At 48.8% G+C, this 19,315-nt stretch overlaps 2 protein-coding genes across 4 annotated transcripts in view; one reads left to right on the forward strand and one right to left on the reverse strand.

The window, feature by feature from the left end:
* Nucleotides 1-853: 853 nt before the first annotated feature.
* Pars2 (prolyl-tRNA synthetase 2, mitochondrial) lies at nt 854-5,438 on the forward strand. 2 transcript variants are annotated; one of them, XM_005353504.3, is made up of 2 exons: nt 854-918; nt 3,315-5,438. In XM_005353504.3, exon 2 carries the CDS (start codon nt 3,328-3,330, stop codon nt 4,753-4,755), a length of 1,428 nt encoding a protein of 475 aa, XP_005353561.1. In that variant the 5' UTR covers nt 854-918; nt 3,315-3,327; the 3' UTR covers nt 4,756-5,438. The 2 variants fall into 2 exon arrangements, with proteins under 2 accessions (XP_005353561.1, XP_013203960.1); XM_013348506.2 differs by lacking the exon at nt 854-918 and adding an exon at nt 933-953.
* Nucleotides 5,439-11,815: 6,377 nt separating this feature from the next.
* Nucleotides 11,816-19,315, reverse strand: part of Ttc4 (tetratricopeptide repeat domain 4) — a 13,945-nt gene continuing 6,445 nt past the window's right edge. For both annotated transcript variants that reach the window (XM_005353505.1, XM_026782312.1), the window contains 6 exons: nt 18,990-19,114; nt 18,067-18,153; nt 14,730-14,947; nt 14,134-14,215; nt 13,857-13,939; nt 11,816-13,016 (listed from right to left, as the gene is read on the reverse strand). In XM_005353505.1, coding sequence (XP_005353562.1) covers nt 12,920-13,016; nt 13,857-13,939; nt 14,134-14,215; nt 14,730-14,947; nt 18,067-18,153; nt 18,990-19,114 — 692 coding nt within the window. In that variant the 3' untranslated portion in view covers nt 11,816-12,919. The remainder of the gene's footprint in view (nt 13,017-13,856; nt 13,940-14,133; nt 14,216-14,729; nt 14,948-18,066; nt 18,154-18,989; nt 19,115-19,315) is intronic.

The raw sequence follows: 19,315 nt of genomic DNA on the forward strand, positions 1-19,315 counted from the left end.
GCCTTGGACCTCCACATACAAGCTCATACTTGTACACACGCAAACAAGCAAACATTCGCTTACGCCACACAACACACTTGTGTAAATATGTATATATTATGTATGGGGGAAAAGACTCATTTTTACTTATGCATATATGTATGTGCGTGTATGATATGAGTGGGTATCCTCAGAAGGCAGTCATGAATTTCCCCGGAGCTAGAGTTACAGTGATTGTGAGCTACCCGAAGTGAATGCTGAGAACCCAACTCTTTCTCCCTGAAGAGCAGCAATCGGTCTTAACTAGCACAGTAAATGGAAGTTTTAATTCGCACCTTCAAGACTCACGCCCATGCTCTCCAGTTTCTGAGCTATTCTCTAAAGCCTGGTGCTTAAGTCTATATTAAAATGTCTTTGTTAAACCCCATTTCTGCCTCATAAAAAATTTTAAAAGACTTCCCTGGACATTGTAATAATTTGTCCAATTGGTTTACGATCCTAAGCTCATTTAAATTTAAGCTTTTTTAATCATAGGGTAAAGTTGAAACATAGCTTCCTGTGTGTAGCCAAAGTCAAGGTTACTTAGTAGTACACCTGTTATCCTAAGAGTCAACAGGTCCTGGCAGTGGGTGGTAAAAATAGACTCAAATCCTTAACAGTAGGCTTTGATCATAGAGTCGCACCTTGCTAATGCCTAGAGGGTACTTCCGGAACCGTGATCATCTTGCAGCGGTTACCCAGGCCAATCTACGATCTTGGCGGGAGAGCGAGGCTCTTTGGCTCAGTTTCCGGAAACTCTCTCCAGTAGGGTGGAGCCAGAGCTTTCCGCCCCCTCCCGAAAGTGTAGCTTTCCGATTGGCGAGAATCGTGGGGGGTGGGACGCAGACCGAGCCGGCGCAGGCGCACTGGCTTCGCGTGGCGGACGAGCGGGCGGTGCAGGTAGAGTGCTGCTGGGGAGCATGGCTGGTTTGAGGGTACGCAGGGAGGGCCCAAGCGAATCTAGGGACGGTTCCTGGGCGCACGCACCCAGGATCTGGTGTCTGCTTCCCCGCCTGCGTCCTGTCCTGGATTTTGGTAGAGTCACAACCACGGACAGTTGGATAGAGGAGTCCTTGGTCCCTGCACCTCCGCCCAGCAGTATTTGAGGGCAGCACTTCCGCCCTGGTCAGCCTCGCGTGGCCCTTAAGAGTCAGAGTTCCTAGAGCAGCCTCAGGGATGACCTAGTGGTTCGGACGCCTTAGTGTTTTGAATCAAGAGAGAGGAAGATGGGTAGGCTCACCTCTCCTGAAGGGCGAGCCAGTTTAGAGCCGGGTGCTGAAATGCCAATATCAGTGGTGGCAACTTGGTGGGAACTGGAGACGAGTTCCTGCCTTTCAGAATGCCCTGTGCCCTTTGCTGTCGCCTTACACAGATAAGACTCCCCCATCTCAGCCTCTGAATTGGGCATCATAATAGCCAAACCTTTATGGCACTACCTATGTACCTGGCACTTGGAAGCGCTCTGTGTACAGCTTTCCTGACTGTTGAGTCGTGTCCTGTGTCCCTGGAAAAGGGAGAGGATAGGGACATCTCACAGGTGGGATCTGCGTGCACTCCCTAGGCAGCAGACAACTCTCCTGACTGCTGCCTGCGTTTTGAAAAGTTGGAAGCGGGCTGTTTTAATAGGCCGAATGAAAGATGATGGTAGCTGGGACGGAGGTGCAGGCTGGTCAGGTGGAGAGCTTTGGTAATAAGGAGCGAATAGATGAGGGCAGGTTTCTGATTTGGCTGGAGGGTGCTTCTGGTGCCTTGCAGGGTGATACTCAGATCTGCAGGGGCACCGTTGTTGAGAGACTCTGGGTCATCAAGTTCCAAATAGCTGTGTGCTGTGTTCTCCAAAGAAGAGGAGAGTATGCGGGTCTAAAGTTCAGCAGATTGCACAATGAGTAAAGATTCAGATTGACCGGGAATGTGCAGTGAGAAGGGCAGTTAAAACAAGAATGACTTTTTTGTTTGAGCCAGAGTTTCATTATATATCCTCAGATGGCCTGGAACTCTGATGGGCAAACCTGGCTGGCCTTGTGGTAATCCCACCTCTGGTTCCCCAGTCCTGGTATTATGGATGTGCCACAGAGCCTGGCAAAACTGACATAAAGGCAGAGGTTGGGAATAAATACAAGGGATGGCAAAGCTTCCCTCAGCTGTTGGCTGTGGGATTACAGTGGGTTTCTTCCAGGTTCTGTTGTAGAAGATTATTTTAAGGTGTGTTGCTTTTGTTTATGCTGCATTTGTTTAACTCTGTGAGGCTGTGATTCTTTGCCTGTCTAAAATACCTGATGGTCTAATAAAGAGCTGAATGGCCAATAAGGCAGGAGCAAGGATAGGCGGGGCTGGCAGACAGGGCGGATAAGTAGGAAAAATCTGGGAAGAGTAGAGGAGCAAGAGAACAAGGATTGGAGGATAGTAGGGGCCAGTCACCCAGGTAAACAACCCGTCACGGAGTAAGAGTGAAATTGAGATATATAGAAGTAAGAAAAGGAAAAAGCCCAGAGGCAAAAGGTAGACAGGTTAAGAAAAGCTGGCTAGAAACAAGCCAAGCTAAGAGTAGGCACTCATAATTAAGAATAACCCTCCATGTATGATTTATTTGGGAGCTGGGTGGCGTCCTCCCCCCCAAAAGCCAAAGGAGTTAAAAAAAAAAAAAAGAACATTTTGGCATTCCAACATGGGGATAGAGTAAAAGAATATATAACTATAGGTTCTTCCCCAGTTTCCTAAAATAGTAGCAATAGTAAACATCCACCGAGCACATAAACTGTTGGAAGAATAAAAATTTCCCCCATCTTTACAAAGTGCCCACAGTGAACATACAAAGGAAATCTGGTGGTTATACCACTTCATGATGAACTTTAGTACACATGAGTAGAGACAGATGTGTGAGGCTGCATACAGGAAGTTCTAGTGGGAAGTTGGCCGAGAACCCAGGCTGCCTTCTCCACAGCCTGTGCATGTACCGCTGGATGCTGTCTCCACGGTAGATTGTTACATCTTCATAATCAGAATAATAGGAATTTCTTTTGTTGTTCTTCAATAAAAGTCCTTTCTACATAGCCCTGACTGTCCTTGAACTCACTCTGTAAACCAGGCTGGCCTCTGTCTTCGCCTCCCGAGGTTTGAGATTGAAGGTGTGTGCCTAAACCTGGCTGAACTTTGAAGAGAAGTGGTGCTTTGGTCTGCTGGGCTATTAGAAATGGAAGGACCCACGGCTCCCGAGATGAGCTTCTGTCTCAGGCATTAGTTGGAGCTTATGCTGAGAACCCAGTTAACAGTCATCCACACGACTCTTTTTTCTCCAGGTACCAGGGTGTCATGGAAGGGCTGCTGAAAAGATGCAGAGCACTGTCTGCCTTGGCTCTCTGCAGCCGCCACCTCTTCAGGTATGTTACCCACAAATGCTACCATTGTGCACCAGGGAGGCGGCAGCGCTTGGTTTTATCCCGCATGTTCCAGCCTCAGAACCTCCGGGAAGACCAGGTGCTTCCTCTGGAGGGCAGAGCTAGCGATCTGACCTGTAAGAGCCAGCGGCTGATGCTGCAGGTGGGCCTGATCCTCCCAGCAAGCCCCGGCTGTTACCACCTCATGCCCTACACGGTTCGTGCCATGGAGAAGCTCGTCAGGGTAATAGACCAGGAGATGCAGGCCATCGGGGGGCAGAAGATCAACATGCCGAGCCTCAGCCCCGCTGAGCTGTGGCGAGCCACCAGCCGCTGGGACCTGATGGGCAGGGAGCTGCTGAGACTGAGAGACAGGCATGGCAAAGAGTATTGCTTGGGACCAACTCATGAGGAAGCGGTTACAGCCCTGGTCGCCTCCCAGAAGAAACTGTCCTACAAGCAGCTTCCCTTACTGTTGTACCAGGTTACCAGGAAGTTTCGGGATGAGCCGAGGCCCCGTTTTGGTCTTCTCCGTGGCCGGGAGTTCTATATGAAGGACATGTACTCCTTTGACTCCTCCTCTGAGGCCGCCCAGGAGACCTATGGCCTGGTGTGCGATGCTTATTGCAGACTGTTTGATAGGCTGGGGTTACAATGGACGAAAGCCAGGGCAGCTGTGGGCAGCATTGGGGGCACATTGTCCCACGAATTCCAGCTGCCAGTGGACATTGGAGAGGACCGGCTTGTGGTCTGTCCCAGCTGCCACTTCTCCGCCAACACAGAGATATTAGACTTGTCGCAAAAAGTCTGCCCTGACTGCCAGGGTCCACTGACAGAAACCAAAGGCATTGAGGTGGGGCACACATTCTACCTTGGTACCAAGTACTCCTCCATTTTCAGTGCCCAGTTTACCAATGCCCGCGGGGACCCTTCGCTGGCGGAGATGGGGTGCTATGGCTTGGGGGTCACTCGGATCTTGGCTGCTGCCATTGAAGTCCTCTCTACAGAAGACTGCATCCGCTGGCCCGGTCTCCTGGCTCCGTACCAAGTCTGCCTCATCCCCCCTAAGAAGGGCAGTAAGGAGGCAGCAGCCACCGAGATGGTGGAGCGCTTACATGATGACATCATTGAAGCGGTGGCACAGCTCCGAGGGGAGGTTCTGCTGGATGACAGGACCCACCTGACCATCGGAAATCGACTGAAAGACGCCAACAAGCTTGGCTACCCCTATGTGGTCATTGCCGGCAAGAGGGCCCTGGAGGACCCCGCCCACTTTGAGGTTTGGTGCCAGAACACTGGTGAGGTGGTCTTCCTCACCAAAGAAGGAGTCCTGGAACTGCTGGCTGGTGTTTGTGTTGTCTAGTGTCTAACCACACCTGTCCCTGGGCTTGGTGTCCACTGTACGACTGTAGTTCCTTCCACTTCTCTGGCTTCTCGTGGAAGGGAGGCCATGCTAGGGAACCCTGTACTCATTCCTTAGGATGGTTCGTATTTAATCACTGACTGAATCCCTGGACTGGCCATCTACCATGTGCCATTCATTTTGCACATAGACACTTCCATTGCACAGGTGAGAAAGAGACCTACGTCACTCCCTTGAAAAGCTGATTTCTGGGTGTAAGACCAGAATGACTAGAAGCTGGGGACCACGCTTCCCCAACCTCATCCCACAGTCTGACACATGCCTTGCACTTCATTCAATCCACAAAGCAGGGCCCTTCTCCTCTGAGGAACCAAGAGCTCCAGAGAGTCAGGCACTTGCTGCTAACTCACTGGTAATTTGACTCGCCTGCTCCCTGCTGGGGCCTGGGGTTCCCATTTGAGCACGGGAGATGGAGTTAGGTCTGTAAGGACCACAGAGCTCTCACTGAGTGACTCCACTAGACATGTGGATCTGGTCCTTTATTCCTCTAAGCTTCCCAAGAAGCTTAGTTGTCCTAACTGCCTGATGGTCCCACACTAGCTCCAGAGACTTGACATTGCTGAGTTCACTTCAGCACTGAGATCATGTTCTGTTGATTGAATAAAGTCAGGCTTTGGGATGAGCTTTTTTTGTGTGTTAATTTGAAACAAAAATAGCATGTTGGGGGCTGGAGAGATGGCTCAGAGGTTAAGAGCACTGGCTGCTCTTCCAGAGGTCTTAAGTTCAATTCCCAGCAACCACCAGGTGACTCACAACCATCTGTAATGAGATCTGATGCCCTCTTCTGGTATGCAGACATACATGAAAGCAGAATGTTGTACACATAATAAATTAAAAAATAGCATCTGTTTCAGCAGTACATACAATAGCATGCCCCCCGCACTTGCTGGGGTGGGGAGGGTGGCAGGGGGTTAGGAAAATGTGCTTTAAACTGTTTCTCCCAGACTTCAGGAGCAATAGGACCCATCCTCCCACCACCATGACCTTGTCCTGGGTTCTGAGTTGAATTCCAGAGCCAGAACAGGAGAGACTGGTTGAGAGCTGGCTAGATTCCGTGGGAAAATGGGAGCAGGGGCAGCATTTCACAGCAGGGCCACCTCCACTCACTGCTCCAGCATCCAGCTGAGGAACACAGCTGGACTTTCCATCCCAGCGTCCCCATGATCTCCACGTGTGCAGCTCACTAGTCCATGGAGTTGTGCCATATTCGAGGAGGGTCTTCCCCACCTTGGCTAACACTCTGGAAAGGCTCTCCCAGACACATACAGAGGTGAGCCTCACAAATCTAGGTGATTCTAAATCCAACCAACTTGCCAAGGAAGGTAGATTACAGAAAGGTGTTCGGGCTCCAAAGCAGGTCCTGGGAGCTATTAGGGCTTGGCAGATAGATTGCCCTGGGGAACTTGACAGTGTGCTTGAGGGTGGAATTACTGCAGGACAGCAGCAGCTGGACAGAGACGGGAAAAGAGAAAGTAAGCCAAGCATCTGCAATCCCCTTAGTGCTTCAAATTCAGTCTTGCCCCAGCCTCCCAAGTGCTGGTATTACAAGAGTGCACTCCTAAGCCTAGCTTTATTTATTTTTTTCTAATTACAGATGTGTGATGTGGGATTCTCCTCTGTATGCTATGAATACCATTGGTTAATAAAGTAACTGTTAGGCCTGTGCAAGGCAGAATATTTTCCCCAAGGTAGGTGGGGAAAATGCTGGGGGAAAGAAGGTGGAGTCAGGGAGAAGCCATGGAGCTGCTGCCAAAACTTTGCTGGTAACCCACAGCCATGTGGCAATACACAGATTGACGGAGATGGGCTAGTTTAGGATATAAGAGTTAGCCAGAAATATGCTTAAGCTATTGGCCAAACAGTATTGCAAATAATATAGTTTCTGTGTGGTTATTTCGGGAGTCTGGACAGCTGGGAAAACAAACAAGTGGCCTCCTACCACAGATGTGTATACTGCAAACTTAAGGAAAGCTGGCCTAAAGGCACTTTAAAAGCCAGATTCCAAGAATAGAGAGCTGATAGACTTCATAAACGTGCCAGCTGAATACAATGATGCGGAACTCCAGGAACCCCACATGCAGGGTTCACAGATGGGAAACAGCCTGTGTAGAGGGCCGAATTTGAACTGCATAGAAACTCTGCAGGGGTGACTTGAGATAGCATTCTCACTTACAGGCTTGGCAAACCAAGTCAGGAGGAGGCAAACCTCTCCCATCAGTAGAGTGCCTTGCCAATGGTCAGTCCTTGAGAACACAGATGTGCACTGTAGTTCAAAGGCTCTGATTAGGTTGTGGTTTGTCTTCTGCTGAGGTGTTTTTACATATTATATTACAACAAGAGTTCTTCCCATAACACTGAGCTTTCTGTTTAGATTAGCTAGGGCATAAAGCTCTTGAAATTAGTTGCAACCAAGTGACTAGTTCATGAAACAATTTTCCTGTATTATGGGAACCTAGTTTGAATCATGATTTGAGTATTATAAAAAGCACTGGCTTTGCAATAAAGTATGCAGTGTATCTCCTACTCTGCATCCCCTTTGTCCAGGGTCATCCATAACCGAGGAGGTTGGGGAAAGGTCCCCAACAAGCCTGGAGAAGGAACAAAGTGTCTCATGCCATGGACCTGGTGAGTAGCAGGTCAGCCACTAAGCTGCCAAAGCCTCATATGCTGCTGCCACTGGTATCCATTCTCTGTCTCACAAGGAGTTAAATGCAAGCACAGTGCCACCCTTGGCCAGCCTTGAGTCTTAGGCATTGGACTCACGGGACCACTAAGCTAGTGTTCTGGTAGCTGCCAGTGTGATTTGGTGAGATGAGAAGAGGCATAATCCTAGATTTCACTCTTCCTGGGATTGTGACCTAAGACAAATTGTCCTTAACACACTCATTCTTGGCAAGGTGCTCAGAGGAGTGGTAGCCTCCTCATAGGGCGATATGGGGTTGACAGGGTCACTTGTAACACTTAACCTTTAGTGTGCACTCAAGAAACCCTTCTCTTCCCCTAGGAAGCATTCCCATAACTTAGGAAATCCCCCAGGAGGCCTGGCTCTGCCAGTAACGTTATCCTAAGATCTGGATCTTGCTTTTGGGGGTTGAAGCTTTGTATCCGTCCTGGGAAGAGTCGAACAAGTGGGGCACACCCACAGAATGTTTCAACTTGGGACATCCAGACAACACACCCTACTCATTTCTCAGCCAAGGGATTTTACCTCTTGCCATAAACTGATGGCTGGGATGTTGGCTGGATAATGCAGGACAGGCAGAACTATCACTGTTCATTCCTTGGGGAGGTGTAGCGGCAACTGGCTGGGAAAGAGCTGAATTACTACTTGGGGACAAAGGCTGGTACATAAACCCATCATGTAAATCAGCCTAGAATGTAAATCAGGGCTCCATTAATATTCTGTGTTCTAATGGAAGAAACACCTGCTGAGCCATCAATAAAGGAACTCAGCAGAAATATGTTGAAATTGCTCCTTTTTTAACTGCTTGGATGCCAGGCCTCATAAGAGTTCCTGCAGCCCATTTCTGTAATAAGATGCCTGTATGTTTTAGTGAATTGTTTTGCTACAATGGCTTTGTTTTATTGGGAAAAGGATGGGACATAATTTTAAGTGTTATTGCAAACTTAAGTAACATTAAAAACGAACAAGGTACTTCACTTAGTATCAAACAATGGTTTACATTGTAGTGAGAATCCAGACTGGAGACACTAAGGATACATGATACACTTAATAGTGTATCTATGGCTTCTATGACTGTGAAGGAGACTTCCTTAGAGCCTCAGTACCTCAACTTTTGTGTGGGTAAAATGGAGACAGTGCCTGGGCCTTTGCAGGCACATGGTAAGTAGTGACTGCCCTTACATACATTAGGTGATACTTTGCATGTAAGTTGGGGGCACACACGATGAACCAGCAGAAAAGGGTGACGTTTATACTTTGCATGTTCAAGCAGAATCCTAGTGAGGGACTGAGTCCCCAGTTGTCAAGCCAGCAGCTTGCCAGGCTGCTAACAAGCTCCCAGGGTTGAGCTTAGTTGCCCTTGGCTAATGCACACTGCAGGGTCAGCAAGGTGTAGAGGGGCACACCAGGTAATGGCAACCATGCATCCCATTGGCAAGGGCAGGTGCTGCTGCTAGGGCTCTAAGCCAGGCGTGGTCATGCTTTTTGTGGAAGTAAGGTATATTTTAAATATACGAAGAATAGGACAGTGGTTCCCAGAGTAAATGGTGCGCTGGGAATGGTGCCAGAGAACAGGGAGGATGGGAAGGATGGCTGACCCTTTAAAGTTCTATAGCATAGGAGGACAACTCTGGTTAACAATGATTCACTGCCTATTTTAAAATGTCCAATCGAGAGGATTTTCAATGTTTCCATCAAAGTAATGATGTATATGTGACTGTCATTACACAATACATACATGTACAGAAATGTCACACTACACCAAGAATTTCCAGTTACTATGTGCCAGTTTAAATTTAAAATATTTTAGAAAGTACTACATACCTTAAAACAAGATTGTCTAGATGTGCACAGTTTAACCACACAGATCTTAAAAGCATAGGGTTTCCTCTGGCTGGAGTGTCAGATGTAGCAGGGGAAACCAGGCATGAGACACAGAACATGACAGGCCACAGAGGAGCAGTTAGTCACGGAGACCCAGGAACCAGAGAGAGGCTTCCAGAAGCTAAAGACAGCTCCTGCTGAGGACTAGTGAGGCAAGGGGTGCCTCAGTTCTACCTCGGTGAACTGAATTCTCTCAGCCACCTGAACAGGCCTGAAGCAGATTCTCAGAATCCCCAGGAATAGCCCAGAAGGCTGACATTTTTATTTCAGCCTTGTAAACCCTGGCGCGGAGATACCAGCTGAGCACATCTCTGGCCACAGAACTGTCTGCTGCTAAAGAAGACAGAATGGAAGAGGACTGGGAGCCCCACTGACGGAGTTCTGTGGCCGTAGGCTCTGGCTGGGGGTTGGGAATGCTGCACGGCCCAGCGACTGCCAACACTGTACCATAAGCACAGAGTGAGCGGTGCAAAGGCCTTTGGGCCCATGGCAAGCCAGGAGGCAGGTCCAGTCTTTACAGTCTTGCTATCTCTGAAGGACTCAAGAGGGTCACAAGTTCAAGTCCTGTTCTACTTGGCATTGGCTAGTTGACTGGGATGGTTGCTTAAGCTGTCCTTGCCATCTTTATACACTGCCTGCTGCCTAGAGGTGTGGGGAGATTCGGGGAGCCGGCGCACCAAGCTCCTACAATGTTGCTGGCCTGGCGCAGGTGCTCAGTAGGTGGCTGTTCTTTCTCTGGAGTCAGGCCAGCAGGTGCTGCCCTGCAGAGGCTCCCTCAAGGGGCCTTGGCTCTGCTTGGACTGTCCACCTTCTTCAACTTTATAAATCTCCACAGGTGCTGGACCTGTTCACAGTGAGTCACCCTTTTCTGGAGGTCACAAGCCCATGGCTGCTTGTGAATCGTTGAGATGCTGAGTGGGTTCAATGCCAGGCCCTGGCAAACAGGCATTGAAGACTACAGGAAAGTAAGTTGCACAGTGGTGAGACCTCAGCCTTATTGTCACCCTACCTCCTCTGTGGGTCTCCTGCCTCCACCTCCCCACCCTGCCCCTCCCACATGCATATGCACACACCAAAACAATAACAAAACCAGGCAGGTAAGGTTTGGTCTCCTGCTGTATTCCCCAGAATGGGTACGGTGACCAGAGGGGCACCGGATGAGGACCTAGCCCATGTCTTGCTAGGAAGCAGTTCCTTCACAGATCCCCACCACTCTCCTCAGGCTTCATAGAAAGACTGTTTCCAAAAACCATCTTTTTCTTTCTGGTTTAGTGAACATTTCTCCACCTCCATCACCAACAGTTTAGGTCAGATCATTCCTTTTGTGGCACACACCATAGGAAATCAAGAGACAATACCTGGCCTCAGCCTTCTGAATGCCAGCAGCACCCACCATATTATGATGTCGCCTGAATGGTGTCATACAGAATCACCCAATTGTGAATCACCGAGCCTGTCTGTGTATATGTGCCCCAAACAGCACATTTGACAAGAGCTATTCATTAAGAACATGTCACTCCTGGGCTGAGGCCTCAAATGCACAGGATGCAAGCAATGCCAAGAGTAAGATAAGCATTTTACAGCTGAAAGTGGCTTCAAGCAGCAGACGGGCCCTGATGTAACAATGAGCTCCTGGTGCCTGTTCTGCATGTGGAGGTTGGAACAAGAATGGCCACCTCAGGCTCAGTATTTGAATGCTTGGTCCCTAGTTGGAAAATCTGTTTGGGAAGGATTAGGAGGTGTAGCCCTGTTGAAGATGTGTTGCTGGGGGTGGGCTTTGAGGTTACAAAAGTCCAGCCATTCGGTTACCTCTTTCTGTCTTGTTGTCTCAAGATGTGAGCTCTCAGCTACTGCTCCAGCACCATACCAGCCTGCCTGCCGCCATGATCCCCACCATGGTCTTGGGTTCTAACCCATTGGAACCACGGGCCCCAGTAAACTCTTCTGTAAGTTGGGTTGGATTCCAGAGGGTCAAGGACTAGAGGCACAGCAGAGGCTGGCTGATGGGAAGGGCACAGTCTGAGGATAGAAGGCTCTAGAAGAACGTCTTCCAGGCGTATTTCACCCATTGCCTCGCCTCAGCCTCATCCGGGTTGTATCTCTAAGTAGGCAGAAGGAAGGCGCAGTGGAACATCATTTGCCCATGATAGCGAGGTGGCTATAATAGCTGCTCCTGGGATCCTGCAACGCCTGCTGGTCTGCTGCCAACCATTAGGACCCTCACATAGACTTCTGAGTTCTTACAAACAAAGTCAGGGACAGTCTAGCTGAGGAGAGAATGTCTAGTGTTTCCAAAACCAGGGGAGAAGAGAGGCTAGATTTGCAGAAACCTGCCCTAGGAAAGAAAGCTGCACTGGTCTCCCTAAATATTCCAGACAATTTCTCTTCCAGAAATAAGGATGCATGTAACACAAGACCCCGAATCAGCCCATCTGAAGGATACCAGCTGGTTTCAGTTTAATGATGTATTAGTCAGTTTTGCTATGGTAACAAACACCCCCAGATCTCAGTATTTACTACAGAAAACATTTGCCTTTCACTTTACAATCCGTGGCTTTAGGTCAGCTGCTCTGAGCTTTGTTCAGACACCCAGGCTGAAGGCAATGCTCCTATTTGAGAAATGGGGCCTCAGAGTAGAGGGAAAAGAACACAAGCCTACTTGTCATCCACTGTCCATTGGCTCCTCCAGCTTCTGTCAGACGTGGCATGAGTCACATCTGCTCATAGCCCTTGCTCCCCTTGGGAGATGGGGCGGGCACTGAGGAACGCCACTTGGCGTCAGGTAAGAGTACAGAGTCTCTAGGATGAACAAGCCCAAGACAAAAACCATCTATGGCAGACAAAGACTTTCCAGATCAAGAGGTATGAAGTCCTAGCAGGCACAGTGGTGCGCACGCTAACCCAGCATGCTCTGCTGAGCAGGAGCATGACTGGAGCTGAGGAGTTGGGAAGCGCTCAGACTGCTGTCTGGTCTGCTGCAGTTCTCACACTGGGAGGTCGGGGGAACAGGTAGACTTCTGAGACATCCGAGGATCCCAGCTAGTACAGTCACTGACGCAGAAACAGGATGTGGCTTCATGGCTCCATTAACCTCATGGCATCCGCAGCATCCTTATAGTTCTCCATTCTGGTGAAAAACTGGACCAGTCTCAGCCCTACGCCTTAGAATACTATGCAGGATTGGTTACCGCCTTGGGGTGCCTTCCACATGTGCCTGATGCCACCGAGGTTAAGGCTGTCGATGTGCTATGAGACAGTCTACAGGCCAGGGAGTCACCAAGGCCAGCTAGGCTGGCAACTGCAGCAGACGTTCCTTCAGAGATGGGCTCCAAGGATGCTCTCTCTGACCAGGGTGGAGCTGTGAATCTGAGGAGGGTGAGGCCCAGCTGGAGCCTGGCACTTAGCCAGACAGGCTGAGGTTCAGGGAGGCCAGCAGCTTCTCCCCAGCATGAGGCTAGGAACCACTGTCCCTGGGGATAGAGAAGTGCTGGACTCCAGGCAGAGGAAGCTGAGGAGACCCCAGGTCTGGCTTCCACTTTACCTGTGCACCCTTTTCCCCTGAAGATAACTCTTAAGGAAAGACGAGGATGCTACACAGATGAGAAATGCTGGGGTGAGGGCTTTCACAGAGTACCTGCAGGGAGAGCATGACAGAGTGGTTAGCTGGGTTACACTCCCCATTAGCCATGAACCTTTCAATGTACAGAAACATTAAAATACAACTTAGCCCATTGCATTGTCTGTGGACACCATGACAGTCTCCCCTTAAAACTGAGCCCCAACCCCTAGATGGGCCCTCTGACATCAGGCACACAGGGACAAAACATGGAAGACCACAAAACAAGCTATCAGTTCATTCCCTAGCTAGTCTGTGAGTAACGGGGGTGAGCCAGGTTCCTACTAACTTGAGGTTACAGTCTGTACCCCAACAAGCAAATGGCTCCAGGAATGAACTTGTTAACCCCCTGGGAATTCTACAGACGCTGCTGAGAGGCCACAGTGGATACTGTTTGCTGCCATTGCTGATAACAAAGACATCCTCTCCCAGCAGACTGCACCATGTCTACAGGACAGGGCATTCTGACCCCGGCTTGCTCCCTTACTTGAAAGCCTAGAACCGTGTCCCCATCCTGCCGGTGAAGGGCAAGCCAGTGAGGCAGAATGCTCAGGGTCACACAGACGGAACAGAGGGTCTGCAATGCTCTTTCCATTAACGGTGCCAGGAGACAAGTGCAATCAGAAAACGGAAGCTACCCCAGCTGCCTTCTGCTGTAAAGCAGTTTTTCCATTCTGAGACCAGGCCACTCACCTGCCTTGGCCTAGGCTGTTACTGTTCTTCAACCTCCTTGGCCAATGGCCAGGCCAGTCAGTCCCACTGGCTGCCTTCTATGACTGCTGTGTGTCACTGAGCAGAGGAACTAACTAGACCCTGGGAAGAATCTGCCCATTCCCATCATCCCAAGGAGGTGCTCACCTGGGGTGCTGCAACACCTGCAACAGAGTGCTCCCAGGGGACACCTGGTATAGCTCTGCCCTTTCCTCATCCTCAAAGTAGACCTACGAGATTAACCAGGAAGAGAGTCAGAGACAAATGGGCATAAGCTGCCCTACACATGCCAACACCCAAAAGTTGTTCACTGACCTCCATATATGCTATGGCAAATCAAACACACAACGTTTTAATAAAAACACTCAATTTCTATATACACTCCCCCAAAATCCCTCAGAGGAATGAAATAGAACTTTCTTACCTCCAAATTATCTGGGTGATATTTCTGCTCTGAGTCCCAGCAGGGTGCTTCACTAAACATCGCCATGAGATGGTCAATAAACCTAAGAAGAGAGGAAGATGTGCTTTCTGGGTACCAGTCCCTGGACACCTAAGAGAGGAAGATGTGCTTTCTGGGTACCAGTGCTCCATCCACATTCCCACACCAGTCCCTGGACATCAATCCAGAGAGAAAGGCGATGTATAAGGCATGACATTCAGGCTTAACTCACATTGACAACAGTGCCAAAATAGGAAGGTGTACCACTTGTCTAGAACGTATCTCTCTAAGCATTAACTTTCTAAGCATTTCACTTGAAATCACAAGTTAAATGGTGCAATCTGTATCTTTTCTAGTAAACACACACAAGTTATACGGATGAACTACCTACCGAGACCTGACAAGGCAAGACCTGTGTGGCCAGCTAGTAAACAGATTCACGCTAGAGAAGCCTGTAAACCTGCTGGGGATAACCTCTAAATTACTCTTTCCTACTCAGCAAAAGCCCGCTTATCTCCGGGCAGTCAGCAGGAGGTGCACACGAGCAGGAGCGGAAAGCTGCTGGATGGAGTGTGTACCTGGAGTCCTCATGAAAAGCAGAGATGAAGTCAGACTGCGCATACTCTGGATACAGGAACAGCACAGGCCAGCTCAGTCTGCCTTGATTATCTAGGCTCAGCCTGGCTCCGCAAGGGTTCTCAGAGCTGAGCCCATCCAGGAAGATCTCAGTTGGACCATCGGAGGCTGAATCTTCATCCTTACCCAGGGCTTCTGAGACAAGCCTGATATTCCTAGCCTGGATCAAGACAGAAAGAAAGGCACAAACTACCTTCTCCTGTAGGAAGATGCAGACACACACCACTGAAATACACCCTAGCCCTGTGAGCTTTCCGAGGGCCCACTCCACATGACCCATCCTAACTGTCCTGGCAGCCTGGCACACAGGAGGCACCACTGTTGAACTTACTTTCCCTAGCAATGTGTTGTGTGTTTGGCCCTGCATCAAGAGGAGCTGGACATGGTTCCCTACCCTCAGGGCTGCTTCTGGTCTAGTGGGAGCAGCTGCAGAACAGTTACAACAGAAGGTAGGAAGGGGAGCTGAGGAACCACAGACAGTTCACGTGGGATTCCCCTCTGTATGCTATGAAGATGTTTTATTACCACTGGTTATTAAAGAAGCCAATGTTTCGGCCAATGGCTTAGCAGAGTAAAGCCAGGTGGGAAATCCGAACAGAGATGTAGAGAGAAAGTAGGTGGAGTCAGGGAGATGCCATGTAGCTGCTGAAGGAGACAAGATGCCACGGAACCTTATTGGTAGGTAACAACCTCGTGGTTATACAGATTGATAGAAATGGGTTAATTTAAGATATAAGAGCTAGCTAGAAAGACGGCTAAGCTATTGGCTGAACAGTGTTGTGTAATTAATATAGCTTCTGTGTGATTATTCAGGTCTGGGAAGCTGGGATACAAACAAGCAGTCTCTGCCTACAGGTAGAGCAGCTGGTGGTATCTGAGCATGCTAAGCCTTAGAGTGTGGTTTTGGAAGGCAGAGAATGAAGGAGCAGCCCAGCCCAAAGACTGGCATGTGCAAAGGTGTAGGACAGGGCAAGCATGCGATGGTACAGCAATGGAAACACTTCCCTTTGGGGAGAGCCTGGGATGCTAGAAATAAAGCTGACTTGCTAGAAATAAAGCTGACTTCATCCTGACTGCCTTACTGAAGTGAAGATCCATCAAGAATGGGCTACCTCTTACGTGTGCCAAGGTTTCTACGGTTAGCACATCCAGGGAATCAAAATTAGTTGTGGTGATATCCCTTAAGGTAGGTGAAAAGTTTCTACTCCCCGATAAGCCTCTCCACCAACACAACAATCCAAATCAGACCAAATCAAACCAAATTAGAAAAAGCCCAGGTTTAATGGATACAATGCTCCTGGATGATTTTCCAGCCCCGCAAAGAGCAGACAGGAAAGGAAGACCAGAAAACTATATGTCTGTTTTCTGGGGGGCAATTTAAATACCCAGTGGTAGTGTTCATGAGCATCTCTGGGGGAAGGGTCATCATGTGGTGGTCTTTCTGAGATGCAGCAGGGTTTGGGGAGAGAGATGGGGGAGGGGGCTTAGGATGGAGCTTCCACCTGAACATTCCAGACTCTTTGGATATATGGATGCCAGGGGCTGGGGTGAAGCTTCCACATGAACAGTAGGAGTTGACAAAACCTGTTCTTTTCTTTTTGACAGTCTCATGTAACTGGAGCTGGCCTCGACTTTCTGGTCCTCCTGTCACCTGCTCCCTAGTGCTGGGATCAAAGGCATATGCCACATGCCCAGCCCAGTTTGTTTGTTTATTTGTTTTTAAAAATTTGTATTTATGTAGTGTTTTATCTGTATATACGTCTGTGTGAGAGTGTCAGCTCCCCTGGAGTTGGGTATAGACAGACAGTTGTAAGCTGCCATGTGGATACTGAGGATGGACCTGGGTCCTCTGGAAGAACAGCCAGGAGTCTTGATCACTGAGCCATCCGTCTCTCCAGCCCCCATATTTAACTTGTTAATAGGTGTTAACAGATTGTTGGTTGGGAGAGAGAAGTGTTAAGTTTTCAAAGTTAATAGCTGAAATAAATGGGTACATAACGTCAGTGAACACAGAACGAAACTATGACCTCACCCAGGAGGCATCATCTCCCTTGTAAGGGCAGAGCAAGATCAAATGGGAGACTAGCCAGGTGTCAAGGATGAGAGACTACGTGGGTCAGACACATCCACTTCATGTAAGAACCAAGCACTAACTGGCTTGGCCACTGGGTCTCCTAGACTACACTCACTTCAGAGTGCAGCACAGGGAAGATTTTATCATCATTAGTTAGAGTGACATCCTAAAACTGTAATATAAGTTATAGTAAAGAGCAAGGACCAGGCTCTGACACCCATGAGCTGCATTAGATTTTCTCACCCAAGGCTAGTAAACCAGGAACAAGAAAGCCTTCCCCAAGGCTGGAAAGGGAGAGGGGAGGAAGGGGAGTGGAGAAATGTATAGCTCAATTAAAAATAAAATAAACAAGAAAGCCTTCCCCAAGGCTGGAAGGGGAAAGGGGAGGGAAGAAGGGAAATGGGTAAAATGTATAGCTCAATTAAAAATAAAACAAACAAGCCGGGCGGTGGTGGCGCACGCCTTTAATCCCAGCACTCGGGAGGCAGAGGCAGGCGGATCTCTGTGTGTTCGAGACCAGCTTGGTCTACAGAGCTAGTTCCAGGACAGGCTCCAAAGCCACAGAGAAACCCTGTCTCGAAAAACCAAAAAAAATAAAAAAAATAAAAATAAATAAAAATAAAACAAACAAACAAATAAGAAAGCCTTCCCCAGATGGCTGCGGCGAAAATGCCCAGAGCACGCACTCAGTATGTTGCTGAGACCAGCAAAGGCAGGGGCAGAGCTAATTGAAAGTGGTGGTCTGACTCCAGAGCCTGGGGTAAGCACAGTGTGAAGAAAAAGTATCCTAAGAAAGGTCCCCTGTAGTGAAAGACTGCTTTTCATTTCCCGGCCCCCCGGCCGCCCAGACCTATAATGACACAAAAACTACATTAATTGTAACATTGTTTGGCCAATAGCTTAGGCGTATTCCTAGCTAGCTCTTACATCTTAAATTAGCCCATTTCTATTAATCTATGCATTGCCAGGAGGCTGTGGCTTACAGGTAAGGTTCCAGCGTCTGTCTCCTTTGGCATCTTTGACTCTGCCTTCTTTCTCTCTATATATCTGTTCAGATTTTCTGCTAAGCCACTGGCCAAAACACCTTTATTCATCAACCAATAAAAGCAACAAAAATAACAGAAGTACATCCCACATAAGTCCCCAGCAGGCTTCTCACAACCAGGGGACTTCATACACTTGGGGCCTTTGGCTTGAGAACTCACCTTGATGGCCTGGAGTAGGGTCTCGTTCTGACTCTGTTCCTTCTTTTCTTTCAGCCTTGCTTTCCTCAGATCCCTCTCTTTCATTCTCTGAAAACAAAATTCAGATGCTGTCAGCTCTAAGGAACTCTTCCTCCATCTTATTCCAGCCTACAGGACTGATTTTGTCCCCCAAGACTTAGGGAGATGAGGAAGATGCCACCAATAAAGGAGAAAGGGCATTCCCATTCAGGGACCCCAATGGAGTATACAAGTACTGCATGGGAACCCTAACTTCTCTGGTGTGGCTGAAGAACCCATGTCAAAAACTCACAGGCTTTGCCCTCTGCACAGTTATAACCTATAAGAGAAAAACTCCACCATTCTACTCAGTCTGGCAGGAAGAGAATTCAGATTCTCTTTCCAGGTCGCCTCCCCACCCCAGTCTGTCCAACACCAGTAGCTCCTGCTTTCACTCCTGGGCTTGCAGTTGATGGGAATCTCCCAACATCTGATACAAAGGGAAGAAAGCAAATATTTGCAGACCATGGGGTCTCTGCCGTGCATTATCTGGTTTTCTTTCTGACTCTTGAGAATGTGAAAACCGCTTAGCTCATTTCATCTTCATTAAAAACACTCAAGGTTGGACCAAGAAATACCAGGGACTTGTCCAATGCATTTCAGCAGCGGCAAAGCAGTATTCAAACTCAGATTTGCTGACGTATCCCTCCTAAGGCTCTTGCCCGGAATATTATTCTCTCTCAGCGTCACTGAGCCAAGTAAACTCCTGCTCGGTCATCATCTCTCAGCAAGCTTGCCTGCTGGAATCCCCATTTGCACCCTGCTCTTGGTAGGGTAGAGTTAGCCATCACTACTAGACAGCTAGCACACACACCAGACACTCCCAGTGACATGAGACACAATCTGATGTATGTGCAGTCACCAACCTTCAGCTTGTCTGCTTTCGCCCTCACTTCTAGAAGTTTCTTCTCTTTGGCATCAATCTGTAGCCCCTCATCACACCAGTTCACAGCCTCAGCAAAGTGGTTCAGTTCAAGATGGCACATGGCACCTGCGGAAACCAGAGTCCTGAGATCTAGGAACAACGGGCACACCTTGAACAAACCCTCCTCCCCTGGCGGCACCAGCCAGCCCCAGGAGGGGTAGCAGGACACAGCTCTTTGCAGTTCAGTTCCTAGACAAGGCAAGGATTTGTAAAATTGCACTCATCCCCATTTAGTTAAAAACTTTCACCCTAAAATGCAACATCTCA

This window comes from Microtus ochrogaster, chromosome 10 (assembly GCF_000317375.1).
Source record: "Microtus ochrogaster isolate Prairie Vole_2 chromosome 10, MicOch1.0, whole genome shotgun sequence".
NCBI classification, from domain to species: domain Eukaryota; kingdom Metazoa; phylum Chordata; class Mammalia; order Rodentia; family Cricetidae; genus Microtus; species Microtus ochrogaster.

Coding starts and splice junctions, on each gene's coding strand:
- Pars2 (XM_005353504.3), top strand. CDS start 3,328: ATGGAAGGGCTGCTGAAAAGATGCAGAGCACTGTCTGCCTTGGCTCTC.